At 37.2% G+C, this 16,161-nt stretch overlaps 1 protein-coding gene across 4 annotated transcripts in view; it reads right to left on the bottom strand.

Moving 5' to 3' along the window:
• ZFX (zinc finger protein X-linked) overlaps window positions 1-16,161 on the bottom strand; it is a 24,168-nt gene continuing 8,007 nt past the window's right edge. For 3 of the 4 annotated variants that reach the window (XM_085050311.1, XM_085050320.1, XM_085050329.1), the window contains exons 4-8: window positions 8,138-8,287; window positions 7,802-7,945; window positions 7,577-7,711; window positions 5,244-5,384; window positions 1-3,824 (exon numbers count right to left, since the gene is read on the bottom strand). In XM_085050311.1, coding sequence (XP_084906437.1) covers window positions 2,638-3,824; window positions 5,244-5,384; window positions 7,577-7,711; window positions 7,802-7,945; window positions 8,138-8,287 — 1,757 coding nt within the window. In that variant the 3' untranslated portion in view covers window positions 1-2,637. The remainder of the gene's footprint in view (window positions 3,825-5,243; window positions 5,385-7,576; window positions 7,712-7,801; window positions 7,946-8,137; window positions 8,288-16,161) is intronic. The other variant, XM_085050337.1, reaches the window with a different exon arrangement.

The following is a 16,161-nucleotide window of genomic DNA, read 5'->3' on the forward strand; positions in this document are numbered from 1 at the left end:
TTAAAAGGAAAATATTTTGAATTTTATTTTTTCACGTTATTATCAAGTACACAATTACAATAATGTCACACATCCCTATATGGTTCTATGTATTTTGTTTTTTTCTTTTGTCTTTTTTACAAAGTGTACAGAGGGAAGGACGTATACAATATTTAACAGGGTATTTTCTACAGAACAATAATTTATATTATGTCCTTGTAAAAATCTGTACCTTTTTTAAACATTAAACTGAAACATCCATTTTATAGCATTTGCTAAGCAAATTATTTAAGAATTAAAACTAACCTGTAACTAATGTCAGTACATTAACAATAACTATAATTTCATTTTCTCTTTATACAGACAAATACATTTTACAAAATCCACTTGACCAAACCCTTAATTATTAAAAAAAAAAAAAAGTTTCAACATTGTGCTTGGAAAAAAAAAGTGTGTATGATTCCAGGCTACATAAGAGAAAGAAAATGCATAAAATTGTGTTCTTTGTCTTTCAGCTTATTTAAAAAAATAAAGTTCAAAATGGCTAAAATCCTCAGCACTACTATGGGAATTTATGCAGATTTTGTACAATTTCCAGGTTTCCAGTTAGAAAATGCTTGAACATAAGAGAGGAAAAAAAAGTAGTCACAGGCAGGTACTTTGCAAGAAGCGAGTGGGAAATCTCTGGTGGGTTCTACTGCATCTGGTTTGGCATCAGTAGGCAATGGACACCAGAGCCATGTAGGGAACCCATGGCTTCAGCGGGGATTCAAGGAAGGCACAACGCAGCACAGCCAGGTATTACACGCTAAAGGGGCATGGCCTGCTAGCAGCAATATTACACAAGAGCACACTGGGCAAGTCTGGGGGCACTGCAAGCAGGCAAAGAAAGAGAAAACATCCTACAACACAGGTAGTGACATGGCATTGGACTCTCCTGGACTGCACACTACAGACAAGTATTTCAGCTTACAGTGAGACAGGAGGGATGAGCAGTAGGGGCAGGGCTTGGTAACAAGACAAAATACAACAGGCCTAGAAGATGCACATCCAAAAAGGAAACCTTTGTCCCTCTATGACCCCAGACTTGAAACCATCACTAAAATTCCTGTTTGATTTCAACTGGAAATTCTACTGCCTAGAAACAGGAATTAACACTGGCCCAGGCTCTGAAGCCATTAGTGAATTGTTGGTTACAAATCTATCCTAATCTGGCAGGCAGCCGGGACCAAATTCTGCAATCCATCATCAAACAGTGGCTGGGGTGGGAATCTGAGCAAAGGGAGCAGGGCCAGGTCCTAAAATCTGGCCTGTAATTAAAGTGGTTTGGGCTTTTTGCTCCACAGTTGTTGTTAAAGTACGTGACTTTGTGCTTGGTGCATTTATGCGGCAATTAGCAAATGATATGGCGCTACTTTATAATAGTCTTCAGGTGGCAAAATTGCATCTAATAATTGTAATATTCTCCCAGCTGTTTATAAACAGATTAAAAGAACTGGGTTAATTCTGGATACTGTACTAATTAATAAACAGCAGCTGAACACAGCTACTAATGGCTCAGGAAAAACACTCAGTTTAGTAACACAACTGCATCTACCGTAAGTTACTTTTCTTATTAAGCATATCTACATTACAACATCTCTACTCCTTATGAACTCATCTGCTCCGCTCCATTCCCATCTTAAGCTCTCACTGTAAATATCTGGTTTCCAAAATTGAGGCACCTCTTGGTCTTAAATTTTATTCTAAAACAACTAACAATAAAAATGTGACTTGAACCACAAACTGCTCTTTCAAATAAATACCAACATACATAAATGCATGAAGTTTGAGGTACAATTTACCAGCACATACAGACAGTTATGACTTATTGTTAACTCTGCAAATGGAACAAGAGTATTTTACGTTTCCAACATTAAGACAGGAGTAAAGCGTAAAAAAACCAACTCTTTTGTAACATACAAAACCTTTCAAAGACAAAGAAGCACAGAACAATAAACGTAATATTTGCGCATACTTTTAAATCTGCCCAGGAAAGATAAAAACTGCCCAAACCATTTTTTAAATATTTTTCTCTCTGAAACCAGAATGAAAACACGAAGTGAGGCTTGTAACTTCTCAACTGGAAAATAGTTAACCTGCCACGAAGTCTGTATAGTTAAAACAAGACAATCAGGTGGGCCCTAGTGACTTTACTGTCAACATGACAATTCCCCATTTTATACACACTCTGACAATTTTATCAAGAGAAATTTCGTATTTTTAAAATTCACGACAAAACTGCATTAACATGGACACTGTGAGTATCAACGAGGTCAGTAAGATAAATATATTTAAATAAACTATTACGGTTGAAAAATTCAGTAAGAGACAGGGTTTACTTTATTAAATGCAACTTTATTGTTGCCATCTTTTCTTCATTTATTAAACAAACTGAATAGAATTCAGAACACGCTATTGAACAAAAGGTATAAAAGTCAACTAGAAGCAATAATCCTATTTTTATACAGCAACAAATCAAATGCACAGTATTTTTTTTGTTGTTTTTTTTTTTGTGTGTGTGTGTGTGTGATCGCAGGTGATTGGCTTTAAAATAAGCTAACTGCCCGAAATGCAAATTTCCTTTATAATTCCAGCCATAAGTCTGTGAAAGAGACTTTAAGGCAGCCCAACATCTTTATGATGTCGCATAATGTGCTGGTTCTTCTCTGAAGGCCTTCGAAAACCTTTCTTGCAATACTCACACCGGTGAGGGTAGTCTTTTGTGTGAATGGAAATCACGTGCCGTTTGAAGCCTGAGGCATCTGTAGTGCTATACTCACAGTACTCACACTGATAAACTTTCCTGCCACTGTGTGTTTTCATGTGTTTTTTCAGCTCATTTTGCTGCCTAAAGCCCTTTCTACATCTCTTGCACCTGAATGGAAGATCCTTTGTGTGAACTGAGAGTATGTGGCGACTCAAAATGAACGGATCTGCAATTTTAAAGTCACAATGTCTGCATTGGTGCAATTTTTTACCCTTGTGAGCCGCCACGTGTTTTTTCAGTTCCGAAGGCCTGTGAAAGCCTTTATCACACATATCACACTTATGAGGATAGTCTTTTGTGTGGACTGAAATTATGTGTCGTTTCAGATCACTTGAGTTTGAGCTCTTATGGTCACAATGCAAACACTGATGTGTTTTACTTTCTTGATGCATAAGTGTATGCTGCTGTAGCTCTTTGGTATCTGAAAAAGTCTGGAAACAAATATCGCACTTCAAAGGCGTTTCCTTACTGTGTTTAGTCTTTACGTGGGTTTTCAAGTTGGAAGAGTCGGCAGATCGGTATTCACAATATTGGCACTGGTAGGGCTTCTCACCAGTGTGGATCCGCATGTGCTTCTTGAGCTCCGACGGGTGGCGAAACCCTTTGCCACACTCCACGCAAATGTGAGGAAAGTTCTTGCTGTGGACAGCCAAAAGGTGGTGACTCAGCAACCCTTGTTCTGCTGTCTCATAATCGCAGAATTTGCACTTGTGCATTTTATTAACTCCTTTGTCCCTGTGCACCATCTTGTGAGTAAATAAAGTTCCCGCATGAGAGAAGGTTTTCCCACACTCATCGCATTCAATAAGCTTTTCTGTTTTGTTGGTCAGCTTATGACTCTCCAAGTGGTTATGTAAACTTATTTTTTTATTCGTAGTGTAATCACAGTCTGTGCATCTGTATTTCTTCTTAGTAAGAAGGTGCTCTGGGTGGTTTTTCATGTGCCTTTTCAAGAAACCTCTAGATTTAAATTTCTTTCCACAAATCATGCAGGGGTAGACTGTCAAAGGATGACCATCGGGGCCGATGATTATTGCTGAAAAGCAACAAGAAAACCCCTTATCAATATTATACAACAATGCTACACTTCAATAAATGTCAGATGTTAACAATAAGATGAATTGTTGAGTAAGACCAGACACGTACACTTTACTATACAATAAACCAGATTGTTACTGAGTTAGGCAGAAGAAACTGACAGAATTACTACTTTCACTCCTTTTTATTACTAAGAGAAAGGAAACACTGTTTTTTGATGGAGACAACAAAAAATGTTCTTCACCTCAAATAATTCTATTTTAAAGCACTCTGAGTTCACATATTAAATACATGAAGAAACCAATGGCTGGTACAAAGAACAGCAACCAGCTTGTTAAACTGAGTATGATCTAGTAAGCAAAGCACATGATCTTCTCTTGACTCTCCACAAATCTGTAGATAAAGTTTAATCTGGCAGTTTAATCACCTACCACTGACTACAATTCACATGCCCCCAAACTAACACCTCCTTCTTACACCATCTGTCACAGCTACAATCTGAAGAGGTACCAAGCAGGAATCAATATGAGCATGTTTCACATACAGAAGCCTCAAAGCTTTGGAAATTATTTGCACTCATCCATCAGCCTGATTTGTTTACCCCGAATTTGCCTAGGCACCTTAAAAAAGCTGTCTTTTCCGAAAATGTTTTATAAGGAGAACTGACTAGCTGGAAATAGAAAAAGCCAACTTTAATTTGCAGAGTTTACTAAGGGCTAAATAAAACAGAACTCCTACGGTTAAGTCCGAATTTGGAAAGAAACTTCTAATATTATTTAAGGCAAGACTACTAAAGGAAACAGTTGTGTGCTTTTTCAACTACATCACAACAAATAAGTATTCTGACCTTAACAGCAGAAAACAAATAATGCCATAGAGCACTTCTGTTCTTAGAGATGAAAGCAAAAAGATAGGAATGACCATCAAGGCAATTTATTTCACCATTAAAACAGAAAAGGTTATGGAAGTTACACTACCAAACATTAATGTACAATGTTCTGACTTTCCAGTTACCTACTGACCTGATATAATCAAATATATTGTTCTATATATTTTCAATAAAGACAAAAAGGGTTTTTAAAAGGCACTATTACAGAACATCATTAATCTAACATCACCTTTAAAAATGTTACATTAAACATTAAAACTGGTGTGGCAAGTTTTAGGTTTTTAACTTTTTGCTCTGATACTAATTTTTTTCCTATGTCAGAGACGGTTTTCTTTAAAATACCTGCAACAACCCAAATCACCCACGTATTTAAAATTTGTAAAATAAAATATGCACTTATTTATAAAGCAGAAGTGCTGCCAACCAAGTAATTCCCCAAATCCCTCTTTTTACAAGACACTCCACATGCATCTGTTTATGGGCAAGTGCCTGGAGGAATGAGAGTAGAGCCAGGCACCACACACTAACCTGTCTGATACTGTCTGGACTCAGGCCTCCTCTTCTTCTTTGGTTTTTGCTTGGCCAGTCTCCCAAGTCCAGATGACTCATCTATGTGCAAAAGAGCACTTGCAGTGCCATTCCGACTTTCGATGCCATCGTTATTATTACCTACCAAGGGAAGTTAAACAGTTACCTACCAACACTACAGGCAATTCGAGCACAAATTCTACAATGGTAGCAACAGAAATGATAAACCAATATCTGGACATTTAATCAAACTGTAATCATGTACAGCATAGGTTGCAAAATGTCTCATTATGTAGCTTAGGAATTATGTTTGGTATTATGGACATTAGCTTTGTTAAACTAATTTTACAGGAGCACACGATGTACAGGAATTAATGGCTTTCCATTACACACAGAATTCTCCTTCAAATGCAGCGTTGTTTGCATCTCTTTGGTTACTAATTACACCCAAAATGTTTAACATTAGTAAATATCACATCGCAACATTTACTGTGCCAGATTTTCTTCTCAGTCCTGAAATACATTTGTGTGTGAGCTCTCATTCATTTCTGTGAATGTCTGAATGCACCTGACTGAAGTTTGTCACACACCAAGCTTCTGAACTGGAGCTGTAATCAGAGAATTCTTCTGAACAGCCCATAAAGTGGCACACAAAGTACACTACTTACTATTTATACACCTGATGCTTTAGGACTTACAAATTCTTTCTACTGGGAACAAAGAGCATGTTCAGTGTTGTGTAACATAAAGAAAGAAACAGCCTCTGGCTCACAGGGCTTTGTGTTTAATACACAAATGGTATCACTGTATGTAAAACAAACATGAAAATTACAAATACATTGGAGAACGTATTTATTGGCAATCAGTTTAACACTGGTGATTTAAGGGCATAAGTGCACTTTAATAATAAATTTTGTGGTCAAGTATTTACTTGAATCAATAAAAGCCAACATTTCCTAGTGAAAGCAAAGCACACAAATACGACAGGAGACTCAAGTGGAAGAAAGTCCAAGATGCTCAATAGATGTTCCTTTCATAAAGTGCTGAAAATTAATATCCCTGATTAATGTAAGGAGCCTCAGAACCAGGCACAGGCATGTGCAGAGCCTGAAGATTCCCATCTATATGCTAGCTCAAGTGTTCCTCTGCCATTTTCAGGCCTTCATGCTTAATTTCTCCCTGTCCCCACTATCTCTCACCCTGCACACTAGATTGCTTTCTGCTGACAGTGCAACCACTCCACTGTTTCCTAAATTCTTAAATTCTTTCCATTCCATCTCACTGTTTTTAAGACATTCTGCTCAGTTTTCTCCCCCTTCTCCAAAATCACTGAATATTTAGTATGCAACTTGTTTCAAGTTCACTCAATTTCATTTTTAATTCCCACTCAGACTGGCTTATGTCATTTCTGTCTCACTCCAACTCTGCTCACCAGTATATGGCTTAAGATAAGGCTTTGGGAGCTCTACCATCCATCCCCTAAGTAACTTTTAAACACACACTGCTCCTTGAAATCTTGCTCTTCCTGACTTATGTCCAAGATTCCAGCCCCCACTGTATTACCAGCACGATTGTCTGCTGGTACCATCACCACATCACGTAGACATGTAAGTTTTATCCTCTACTCCATTACTTTTGTTTTGATTAGAAGGAGAAAGGGGTAATACAGAAACATTTTTTTCAGATGAAATTCTGGTCTTAAGCCTACAAAAGTTTTGGAAATCAGTTTGTGCACCAGCTGGTGTTCAGATACCGTTGATCAAGAAAAATGGTTCTGCCTGCTGGAAATACTCTCAAGGTTCTGCTACAATTTTAACATGTCTCCTTCCAACCTCTTTTCATTAATCAATTAATCATTGCCATTAGTGAAATCACATATTTATATGGCCCTTCTAGAAAGCACTTAAATCAACCTAGAGCTCAGTGTTGCTTTTCACTGCTAAGCTGAATCTTACATGTTCCCATCTGACTTTTCTTTGTCCCCTCCCCCAGTAAAAATATTCAGTTCTACTCCCAAGGCAGCTTTCACTCTGTCCTAAAACTGTAAGAGACAGATGTACTTGAGATGCAATTTTTTAGCTGCAAGCTCTTGTGTTTCCCCTTTCACATCATGAAAATATGAAGGAAAACACCTGTCAAATAGGAGCAAGAAGCCTGCCTTACAGCTTCCCTCTTCCTTTCTTTTTAAGGCTTATTATGCTAAAAAACCATTTTTAAACTAAAACTCTAAAAACAAACACAAAAGCACAAATACTCTACATTACACTCCAAAAACCAATCCCTGACACTTTGCTGCAGTGTCACCAGGAAGAATTCTTTTGAGGATTACTTACCATAAGCTGCTGCCCAAGCTATAGGCATGAAAGTTTTAATTTCGGTGTCATCAATTTGCTGTTCATGGGCTGCTGCAGCATCCTCCTCTCCTACAATCACTTCCATATAAACCTCATCAGCTATTTCTGCAACATCTAAGAGAAAAAGAAGTAAAAAAAAATTATAGGAATGATGCACTGCTGAAAGTGAAAATCCCTGCTCCCAAAGGAAAGCCACCTACTTACTTAAGTCTTCGTCTTCATGCTGAGAATCATTTACAGTCATGTAAACCATTTTCTCCCTTGGAATACGAATACTGCTATTTTGATCGAGCAATCCAACTGCATGGTCATTCTCTGGCTCGCTCTCCACAATGTCTACTGTGCCCCCTAATTAGGAAGACCAGAGCAAAATACTTTAAATACACTTGACCAAAGTCTATGCTAAACCACAAAAAATTGGAAATTTGTCACTCTTTAATATCAGACTCCCAGGTCTTTATAGACCACTTGAGAGAAACCACAGTCTCATGCAAAATTTCAAGTGTCAGGTTGGAGTATTCTCAAACAAGCGTATTTTACCTAAATCGTCTTCTCCAGGATCTGCTTTGAATATATAGACCTTGATGACTTCTGGACAAATGCCATCCACTTTACAAGAGCCACTTTCTGACTCTGCTTCCATGGTAATTTCAGCAGAACCTTCGTGTTCTATCTTACCAGCATCATCCACTACAAAAACAAGTTATTACAATTACCCAGTCATATGCAGACAGACATATATGAAAGAGTTTATTAATTTATTACTCAAATCTGGAAGCCATTTAAAATTAAAAAGTTGTGATAAAGAACCTACCCATTATTATTTTTTTCATATCCTTGAAAACAGTGACCACAAACACAAAAACAAATTCAAGCTGTTATCTTCTAGTTAAGGGGGAAGTACAAGAATGCTGCAGTGACAGAACTAGAAACATGAGCACCACACTAGGCAATGCTAATAAGGAAACTCTGATCTGCAGCAAGATGAGGGTAGGAAGAAAGTACACATCAGTACTTCACTCTGTGGCAGAATTTCATTTATTCTCAGTTTTAATTGCTTTCTTCTTCACAACTAATAAGCTAGTAGTTGTTCTTTTCAAAAGCATTATCTGTTGCTCAACCCTGTCTCTAATGAAAGTGGTACTACTGCTGTCTGTCAGACCTGGTTGCCAGCAAAGCGCTGGCACTGATGCTTTTTCAGCTGCCTGGAGAGGAAACTGGAATGCAAACTCCACGAAGAAACCCCTTTATTTTTCTCATCCCCTCCACAGCTGGGGAATGGAGCACAGCACTCCAGCACTGCCCTGCCACTGCAGCACTGTCCATGGTGCCCTTCCTGCCAGGGCCCTGTGCACTCCAAAACTTGGCTCTCCTGCCTCCAGAAGGGCACCCACACCACACTCCAGCCTGAACTGCCAGAACTTGCCCAGGCTCCCACATATCCCTGGCTGACAGCCAGCTTTACGAGGAGCACATTTGGATTTTTGAGACATACTGTACATGGGCACCTCCACCCCCATCTTACTCTACCAAGAATAGGTTTTCAAGAAAAAAATAGTAAGTGTACATTCACAAAAATCAAATCCAGTATCTCAAGACATTTGGAGAATCTTCCAATTTTCAGAAGCCCCAGAAGTTTCTCCAGTGTTGAGATTATTTAAGAATTCTTAACATGACAGCACACTTTTGTGATTTGTGACTTTACCGTCACTCCATGAGAGTCATGCATGACTTCAGTTCATGACAAAAAGACATGGAATTTATAATAAAAGAAGTCTAAGAACTGTCCTGTAATTGGTGAAGAATTTTTAACTGCCATGCCTAGCACATATCAAATACTTCACAAAGTATGCTTACTTTACTAGCACTCATTGAACTACCCTCATAAATAAATCATAGCTTTACTACTCAGTAACTGCAACTCTTAAATTTATTTAAATGCATACTATTAGAAAAGTTCAGAATGTTATTACTATTATTTTCCTGCCATGAAGTCAATAAATTAGCCTTTAAATTAGATAAACTAGCACATGTTCTGTCTCATGGATCAAACGCAACTATATTTAAGTACAATTTCCCAATCAGGCATCATCACTCACAAAAATACAAGTAACATTAAATTATGAAGCACTAACATAAATTAGTCTCTCTCCTCACCAAAAGAACAGTAGAAAAAACAGTCAATACTCGAATGCCAAGTTAGTGATCAACGGCCACCATACAGATTATTTCAAGTAGGATGTTTAAAAAATTACTTTGTGTCACAGGATAACATGACAACTTGTAGCTGAAACCCCAAAGCATTTAAAAGTAAAAACCTTAAGATGTTCTTTTGAATCACATTAACAATGCAGCTCCACAATGTGTATATTCAGTTACTAACAGACTTTCAGGACCTCTTTGTCATATCCATGATACACCAAATGTCATTGGAACTCTGACTAAAAAGAAAACTTGCTTTTGTTCCTAAATTACGTTTATGTCATTATTCTCCTTTAACTTGGCTGTTTCCAGTGTCAGGTACATGTACTTGGAAGGCTTTCAAATCAGTGTAGACTGACTTTATACGTCTGAAGCCAAAAGGGAAGTCTGCCACCAAGATCAACTGATGCTGTAACATACCCACCAAGGAAGAAATATCATGGCTGAACCAATCAGAGAGAAAACAAACCTATGTGCATGTGAAACAGGCCCATTTCTTTTAACCAAACCAGAGTTTTTTGCTTCCATTTATATATGGAAGTATCCATTGATAACTTTGACACAACAGAAGAATTTCAGGTCTTAAAAACATGCTCTATTTATGCTTTGAAATATGTTCTCCAAGATTCAAACTATTATTTTATCCAACATAATTTTAAAAAATTGTTATATAATTCAGAGTTTTTTTATCCTTGAATTCCCTTTATATTCAACATTTTTTAAAAATATAACAACTGGTTTAAATATTTTTTAACAGAGCCATTAAACTGTAAGGAAACTGATGTGTAGGAGGTATGAGGCCAACTTTTCTCATCCAAAAGGAAAAAAATTCACTCTTGACAGGCAGTAATACTTTGAAAACGAAAGTCCCTGATGGGCTTGTAAAGCAGTAATATTTGGAGTATAGTAACAAACAGGTAACAGGATGAAAAACAGGGTGGAAAGAAAAAGATAGGAAAAAAGATAAAAGTCAAAGGAAGAGACAAACAAGAGAATGGATATCTATTACAGAAAGTACCATTTCCAAGGTGTTTTGTCCTATGGCTACACAAGCCTTTATTTACACTGATTCACTGATGCTCTGGTAGCATTTTATAAAATTTGCTTTCTATTTAACACTTGCCCTGTGTTTCTGCACTTGCATGTATCTCAGTCTCACAATCACAGAAAATGATATTCAGAAATACTTGACTGATCAATGTTTGAAGCTGGAACTCTGATGATTTTTATTTTTCATTCAAATTCGTAGCCCATCAAGGGGTCCCACAAATACCATCCATGGCTGATATTCTCTCATATTACTCCTCTTTGACATTAACAAACACACAAAAAAACCCCCCAAAAAACCAACCCACCAAAAAAGCCCCCACATAATTAAAAAGGCACTTAAAAGTATTGTTAAGCTTCCAAAAGACCACTTTGTTTTAAGTAGCGTCACTGAGCATTACTAAACTAATCACAAGTCACATGCTAGAACATTCTGGTTAGCATTACACCTGTGCTGCCATACCTTGTGCCTCCATTTTATCAGATGAACTGGACACTAAAAACTTTAAATGTCTGATTTTCCCCCCTGTACTAGCTGGTACCTTTAATTCTGTAAACAACTGGATACAGACTAAAACTCAGAGTTTAAAAAAGAAAAAAAAAAAAAGAAAAATTACTAGACACAGTATTATTTTACATGAATTGCAAGAATGCAGTCTATGGTTAGTTTGCCAAAATTCTTCACAGACTTCACTGATTAGAGCAGCCTGCTCTTTGCATACTGTGAGCTGCAAGAAACAATTAAATAAATATGTGCTTCTCCAGTGCTCCAATAATTGCTTCCATATAAAGATAATTATAGAATTGTTATTAAAAGCACAAACAGATGAGAAAGGTGTCACACAACATGAAAGATGTGGTGTATATATAAAATCTGTCTAGTTAACTTACTTTACAAGGAAATCAACAAAAAGAGACCAACAAGTAAAAAAAAGAATAAGGAATAAAGAATAGAGCAAAGAGATAAAAGATACACGCAACAGTAACAACAGATTCTATGTATTCTATCACAATGACAGTATTTGTTTCCTACAAAATACTAAATTAAATTTAAAAAATCATGTAACAAACTAGTAACATCCAAAGAGCAATTATCCCCAATTATTAATCTTCTATTACTATCCCTAATTATTGATCTTCTATTAAAACACATCCAATGGCATTCTGGGGACAGAAACAAGCTCTGATAAAAAACCCCATATTTAAAACCCTGTTGGGACCAGTTTCTCCATACAGAAGCATAAATGTTAGGCTGAGACTCTGATTTGCTTAAATAGAACATCTTTTGTTTAACCATGATACCTACACTTTCCCCAAGAAGTTGTTTTTAGTTTTTTTATATTAAATATTTCATGGATAGGCAGATAAAGACTTTGTACCATCATAGTGTTTTACTTCTAACTAAAAAATGCAAATACAATTGCCTTTATTTTTAAAGGATTCCATAACTGTTAAAACTTATGCTTTCCTACCATTTCTCCTCTACATGGGATTAATGAGGAAAATGAAAGGATTGTAAAAAATAAAATTCACTTAAGCACAAAGACACCTTCTATCTTTTTCAAGTACCCACTGCTCACTGCTAAAAACACACCAAAACAACCAACCAAAGGAAAAGTCTCTCTATATCAGTTTAACAGATCTTAAAAATGTGTCAATGGAGCAATTAGACAAGAATCATCCATTCTGTCAGCCTTTATGTTCCCACACGGGTCTCCTAGATGCTAAAAACATGTGTATCATAGGATACTTGTCTGCTTACAAAATAAACAATCCTATTTAAGCATTCTTAATGAAAAATGGCCATTACTAACTATTCTCTTCTCTCTAAAATAGATTAAAAGCACTCTGTATTCCCCTTTGTTATTTGTGATAGAAACACTTTAGTTCTACTTCACTCGACAGCAGACAATTCCTAGTCCACTGAACAAGTTATTTTTACCATCCAGTTATTTCTTATGCACAGAATGGCAAAGCAGGTTTCCTGAGCTGTGAGAAAAATCTGCTCTATTTTCATTTTAATCCATTGCCTTTACACACGAGTATATCCTATGCATCTAAAGGTTCCTCCAGGGCAGTAATCCAGCAGAGGTGTAATTCCTGAGCTCCAAACTGGGATCTAACCTTGTCCTCTGCCCCTAGCACACTAACCAGACTAAGCTCTGAGACATCACTCAGCACAAGGTAACCCTTATTTCCATCACCCCTCTCGGTGAACTCCTGAGCAGCAACAACTGTTGGTGCCACTCCAGTGGTCAGACAGAGACATGGCAGCAAGTTCTACCTCTGGTAAAGAAAAATGTGATTTCCTGCTCCTTTAGCAACCTCCAGGGAAAAATAGGCAGATATTTATGCTAAAAAAGTAATTAAAAGCATTTTGCTTTCTTGACTTGAAGTCTACTGGATGGCCCTAAGGAAAAGCATGAGCCTTATGGCTTTGTTCATCAGATACATTGCTTGCAATTTAAACATCCCAACAGGGACGAGAAAAGATTAATTTTCATAGGTCTAGGTGAAACCTTCTGCTCTCTGAGAGTTACCCTGGGTTCTGGTTCCTGTAATGAAAACTGTTAATTGAGATAAAACAAACAAGAGACATGTCTAACTCAGAGAAAAGCAAGGATATGGATATATGGATGGATGGATGAATGAATGCATATAACGCAGCTCCTGTATTAGCAAATATTTAACTTCTTAAAGCTGCAGTCTAAGCCTTGTGAGGCTGCCCTTCACTCTTTCTAGACTCCTCTTGTCATACTTTTGTGCCTAACTATTTTTACTGCAATCAGAGTATATCAGGACACAAATTTTCTTCTTATAGAATCTGTTAATGCCAGAGGATGTGTCTACCTTTGCTAAACGGAATGAAATCAGACAAATAAAAAAAAAAGAAATTTCTATTTCCACCTTATTGCCAGGCACAAGGCACTGCTATCCTTGGTTAGTACAGGCAGGATGTTTGTTTTATTTTGACAAACACCAGTTAATCTCACCACTACTGTTTCACTTATGGAGAAACAATTTTCCAAGCTACCCAATAGTGACAGTGTGAGTCACAGCACAGTTTATACCTTCCTGACCCAACTCATGAACTGGCTTGTTATGGAACATGTAAAACAAACAAAAAAAGAGATTTATCAAACCTCCTTGCATCTTTTTCGAGCTACTAACTAGTAGGTTTGCGTTCTTTGTTGAAGAATATCTGATGCTGCTCTGCTGTAAGTGCCCCAAATCTACCATGGAACAAAAACGAATCTTGAGGGCAAAGACAAAGTATCCAAGAAAAAAATTAAGTACATTCAAAAGTAACTGGTGATATAAAGCTGTGCCAAGAAACATTATCTTGAAAATGAAGAAAGCAAAGGCATATTAAAGCCAAAGCTAAATTAAATCTAACTGGGAAAAGAAGTATTAAAATACTGAGCTCATTGAAGCAAAGTCACAGAATGAAACCCACAGGAACTGAACCCTTTGAAAAGACAAACCAGTCCGAAACCAAGAAAGAAGGTAGAAACACAACATTAAAAAAAAAGTACATACAGATTAGTCATTTCAAGACAGGTATTTTCAGGTTAAAGCTGAGAAAATTATCTTAAGAAAATCAATGTATACTCAGCTCATTAAGAACAAACATGGAAACGCTTAAGGAGAGACACAAAATGGGAAAAAGCAAGATTTTCCCAATAGCTTCCACTGAAGAAAACAGATGGAGAAACCTACGACAGAAAGAACACAAAGTGTCATCCCCTGCTTTTCAAGTGCCTATCTAAAAGAAGGCAGGCAAAGGCATTCTGAAAAACAGTCTAGCTCCCAAATCTGTGAAGCAGCAACATTTGGCTACTGTAATGGCAGACAAGATTACATTCCAACATCTGCCCCTGCAGTTACAGAGGTTTGCCAGAATCAAACACAAATTTACAAGTTAGGACGAAAAATCCAAAACTGGATTGGCTGATGTTACCACCTTTAAAAAACTAAGTTCAACTAAAGAACTGAAACAGGCATCAGATCAATGAACACATCAACTGCTGACACCAAAATAAACCCCAACAACAACAACAAAAAAATGCAAACAAACAAAAGAATTAATTCAAATAATATTTTTCATATAACAAAGAGACTGTTTGGCACGGCAGCCTTTACTTGATGGAAAAGCACCAGACTCTGCCTTCACAACCAGAAGAACTTGTTATGCAGGCTTTAAACACAGTAGGTGGTAGTAGGGAACTTCCCTTTAAAATGAACTGCAGAACATTAAACACAAATAGGAAGAATGCATATTTTGTAGTGTAACGATTATTTTAAATGCTAGCTTATTTAAGGTTCTGAATCGAAACAAAACACATTGCAAGAGGCATTTAATTAGTAAGTATGAAAATGCAGAAATACATGACTGAAAACGGAGAGTACCCCAGCACAAGTGAACAACTAAATTCCTGTGCTTCCTGCCAGTCACCACGTGTTGACAACTGGCACATCTAAGACTTCCCAGCTAGGTAGAGATCATCCAAAATGGCCTCTACCAAGACATTCTGTCCTTGTTCAGCCACTGCCAGCGATGAAAAGGACACACATCCACCCACCCTCTCACGTGCATTTACACAGGTATGGTTTGCAAAGTGCTCCATGGCAGCAGCCCCAGAGGCCCTGCTCTGTTGCAGGAGGAAAACCTGCACAGGAGGGGTGAGCAGAGACAGGAGCACCTGAGCCTGGAAGAGCTACAGTCAGGGATATGGAAGAGGTAAAGATCACCACCAGAATCAGGCCTCAATTATCCATAGAAGGATTATCCAGTTGGTTATCCAACTATGCAGCAAGGTGCAGAAGCATTTGAGCTGCTTTCATCTGATTTAAATTGGGTCCAGAATCAGAAAGTTTTATCTGTACCACACTGGACAGAGTGCATTTATGTCTGGATCAATACAATTTCAGAGCGGAACCCCTGACCTATTTCACCTCAGTACAATCCTGCAGTTTAATTTACAGTATTTTGTGTTATCCATATTTTGCATTATCCCATTTCATTGTTTTCCCAGATAATAGAGAATTAACTGTACCTCATATAAACTCAAAACATGGCTGCAACAAGGTTACTCAAGGAACTCAAGAGATGATAAATTAAGAAATGCAGTGATCCTAGGTAAGGAGAAGCAATATTAAAATTCGTAAGTACAGAATATAAAATTAAAACAAATTATTATACATTTCAAAAACGTGTCCAAAAGTAAAGAAGGAACAAAAGAGGGGAAAAAGGAAAAAAAAAAAAAAAAAGAAAAGAAAAAAGGCAATTGAAGCAGAGCACAAAGTACAACCTC

The sequence above is a fragment of the Lichenostomus cassidix genome, chromosome 1 (genome assembly GCF_008360975.1).
Source record: "Lichenostomus cassidix isolate B80296 chromosome 1, HeHo_3.0, whole genome shotgun sequence".
Lineage (NCBI taxonomy): Eukaryota > Metazoa > Chordata > Aves > Passeriformes > Meliphagidae > Lichenostomus > Lichenostomus cassidix.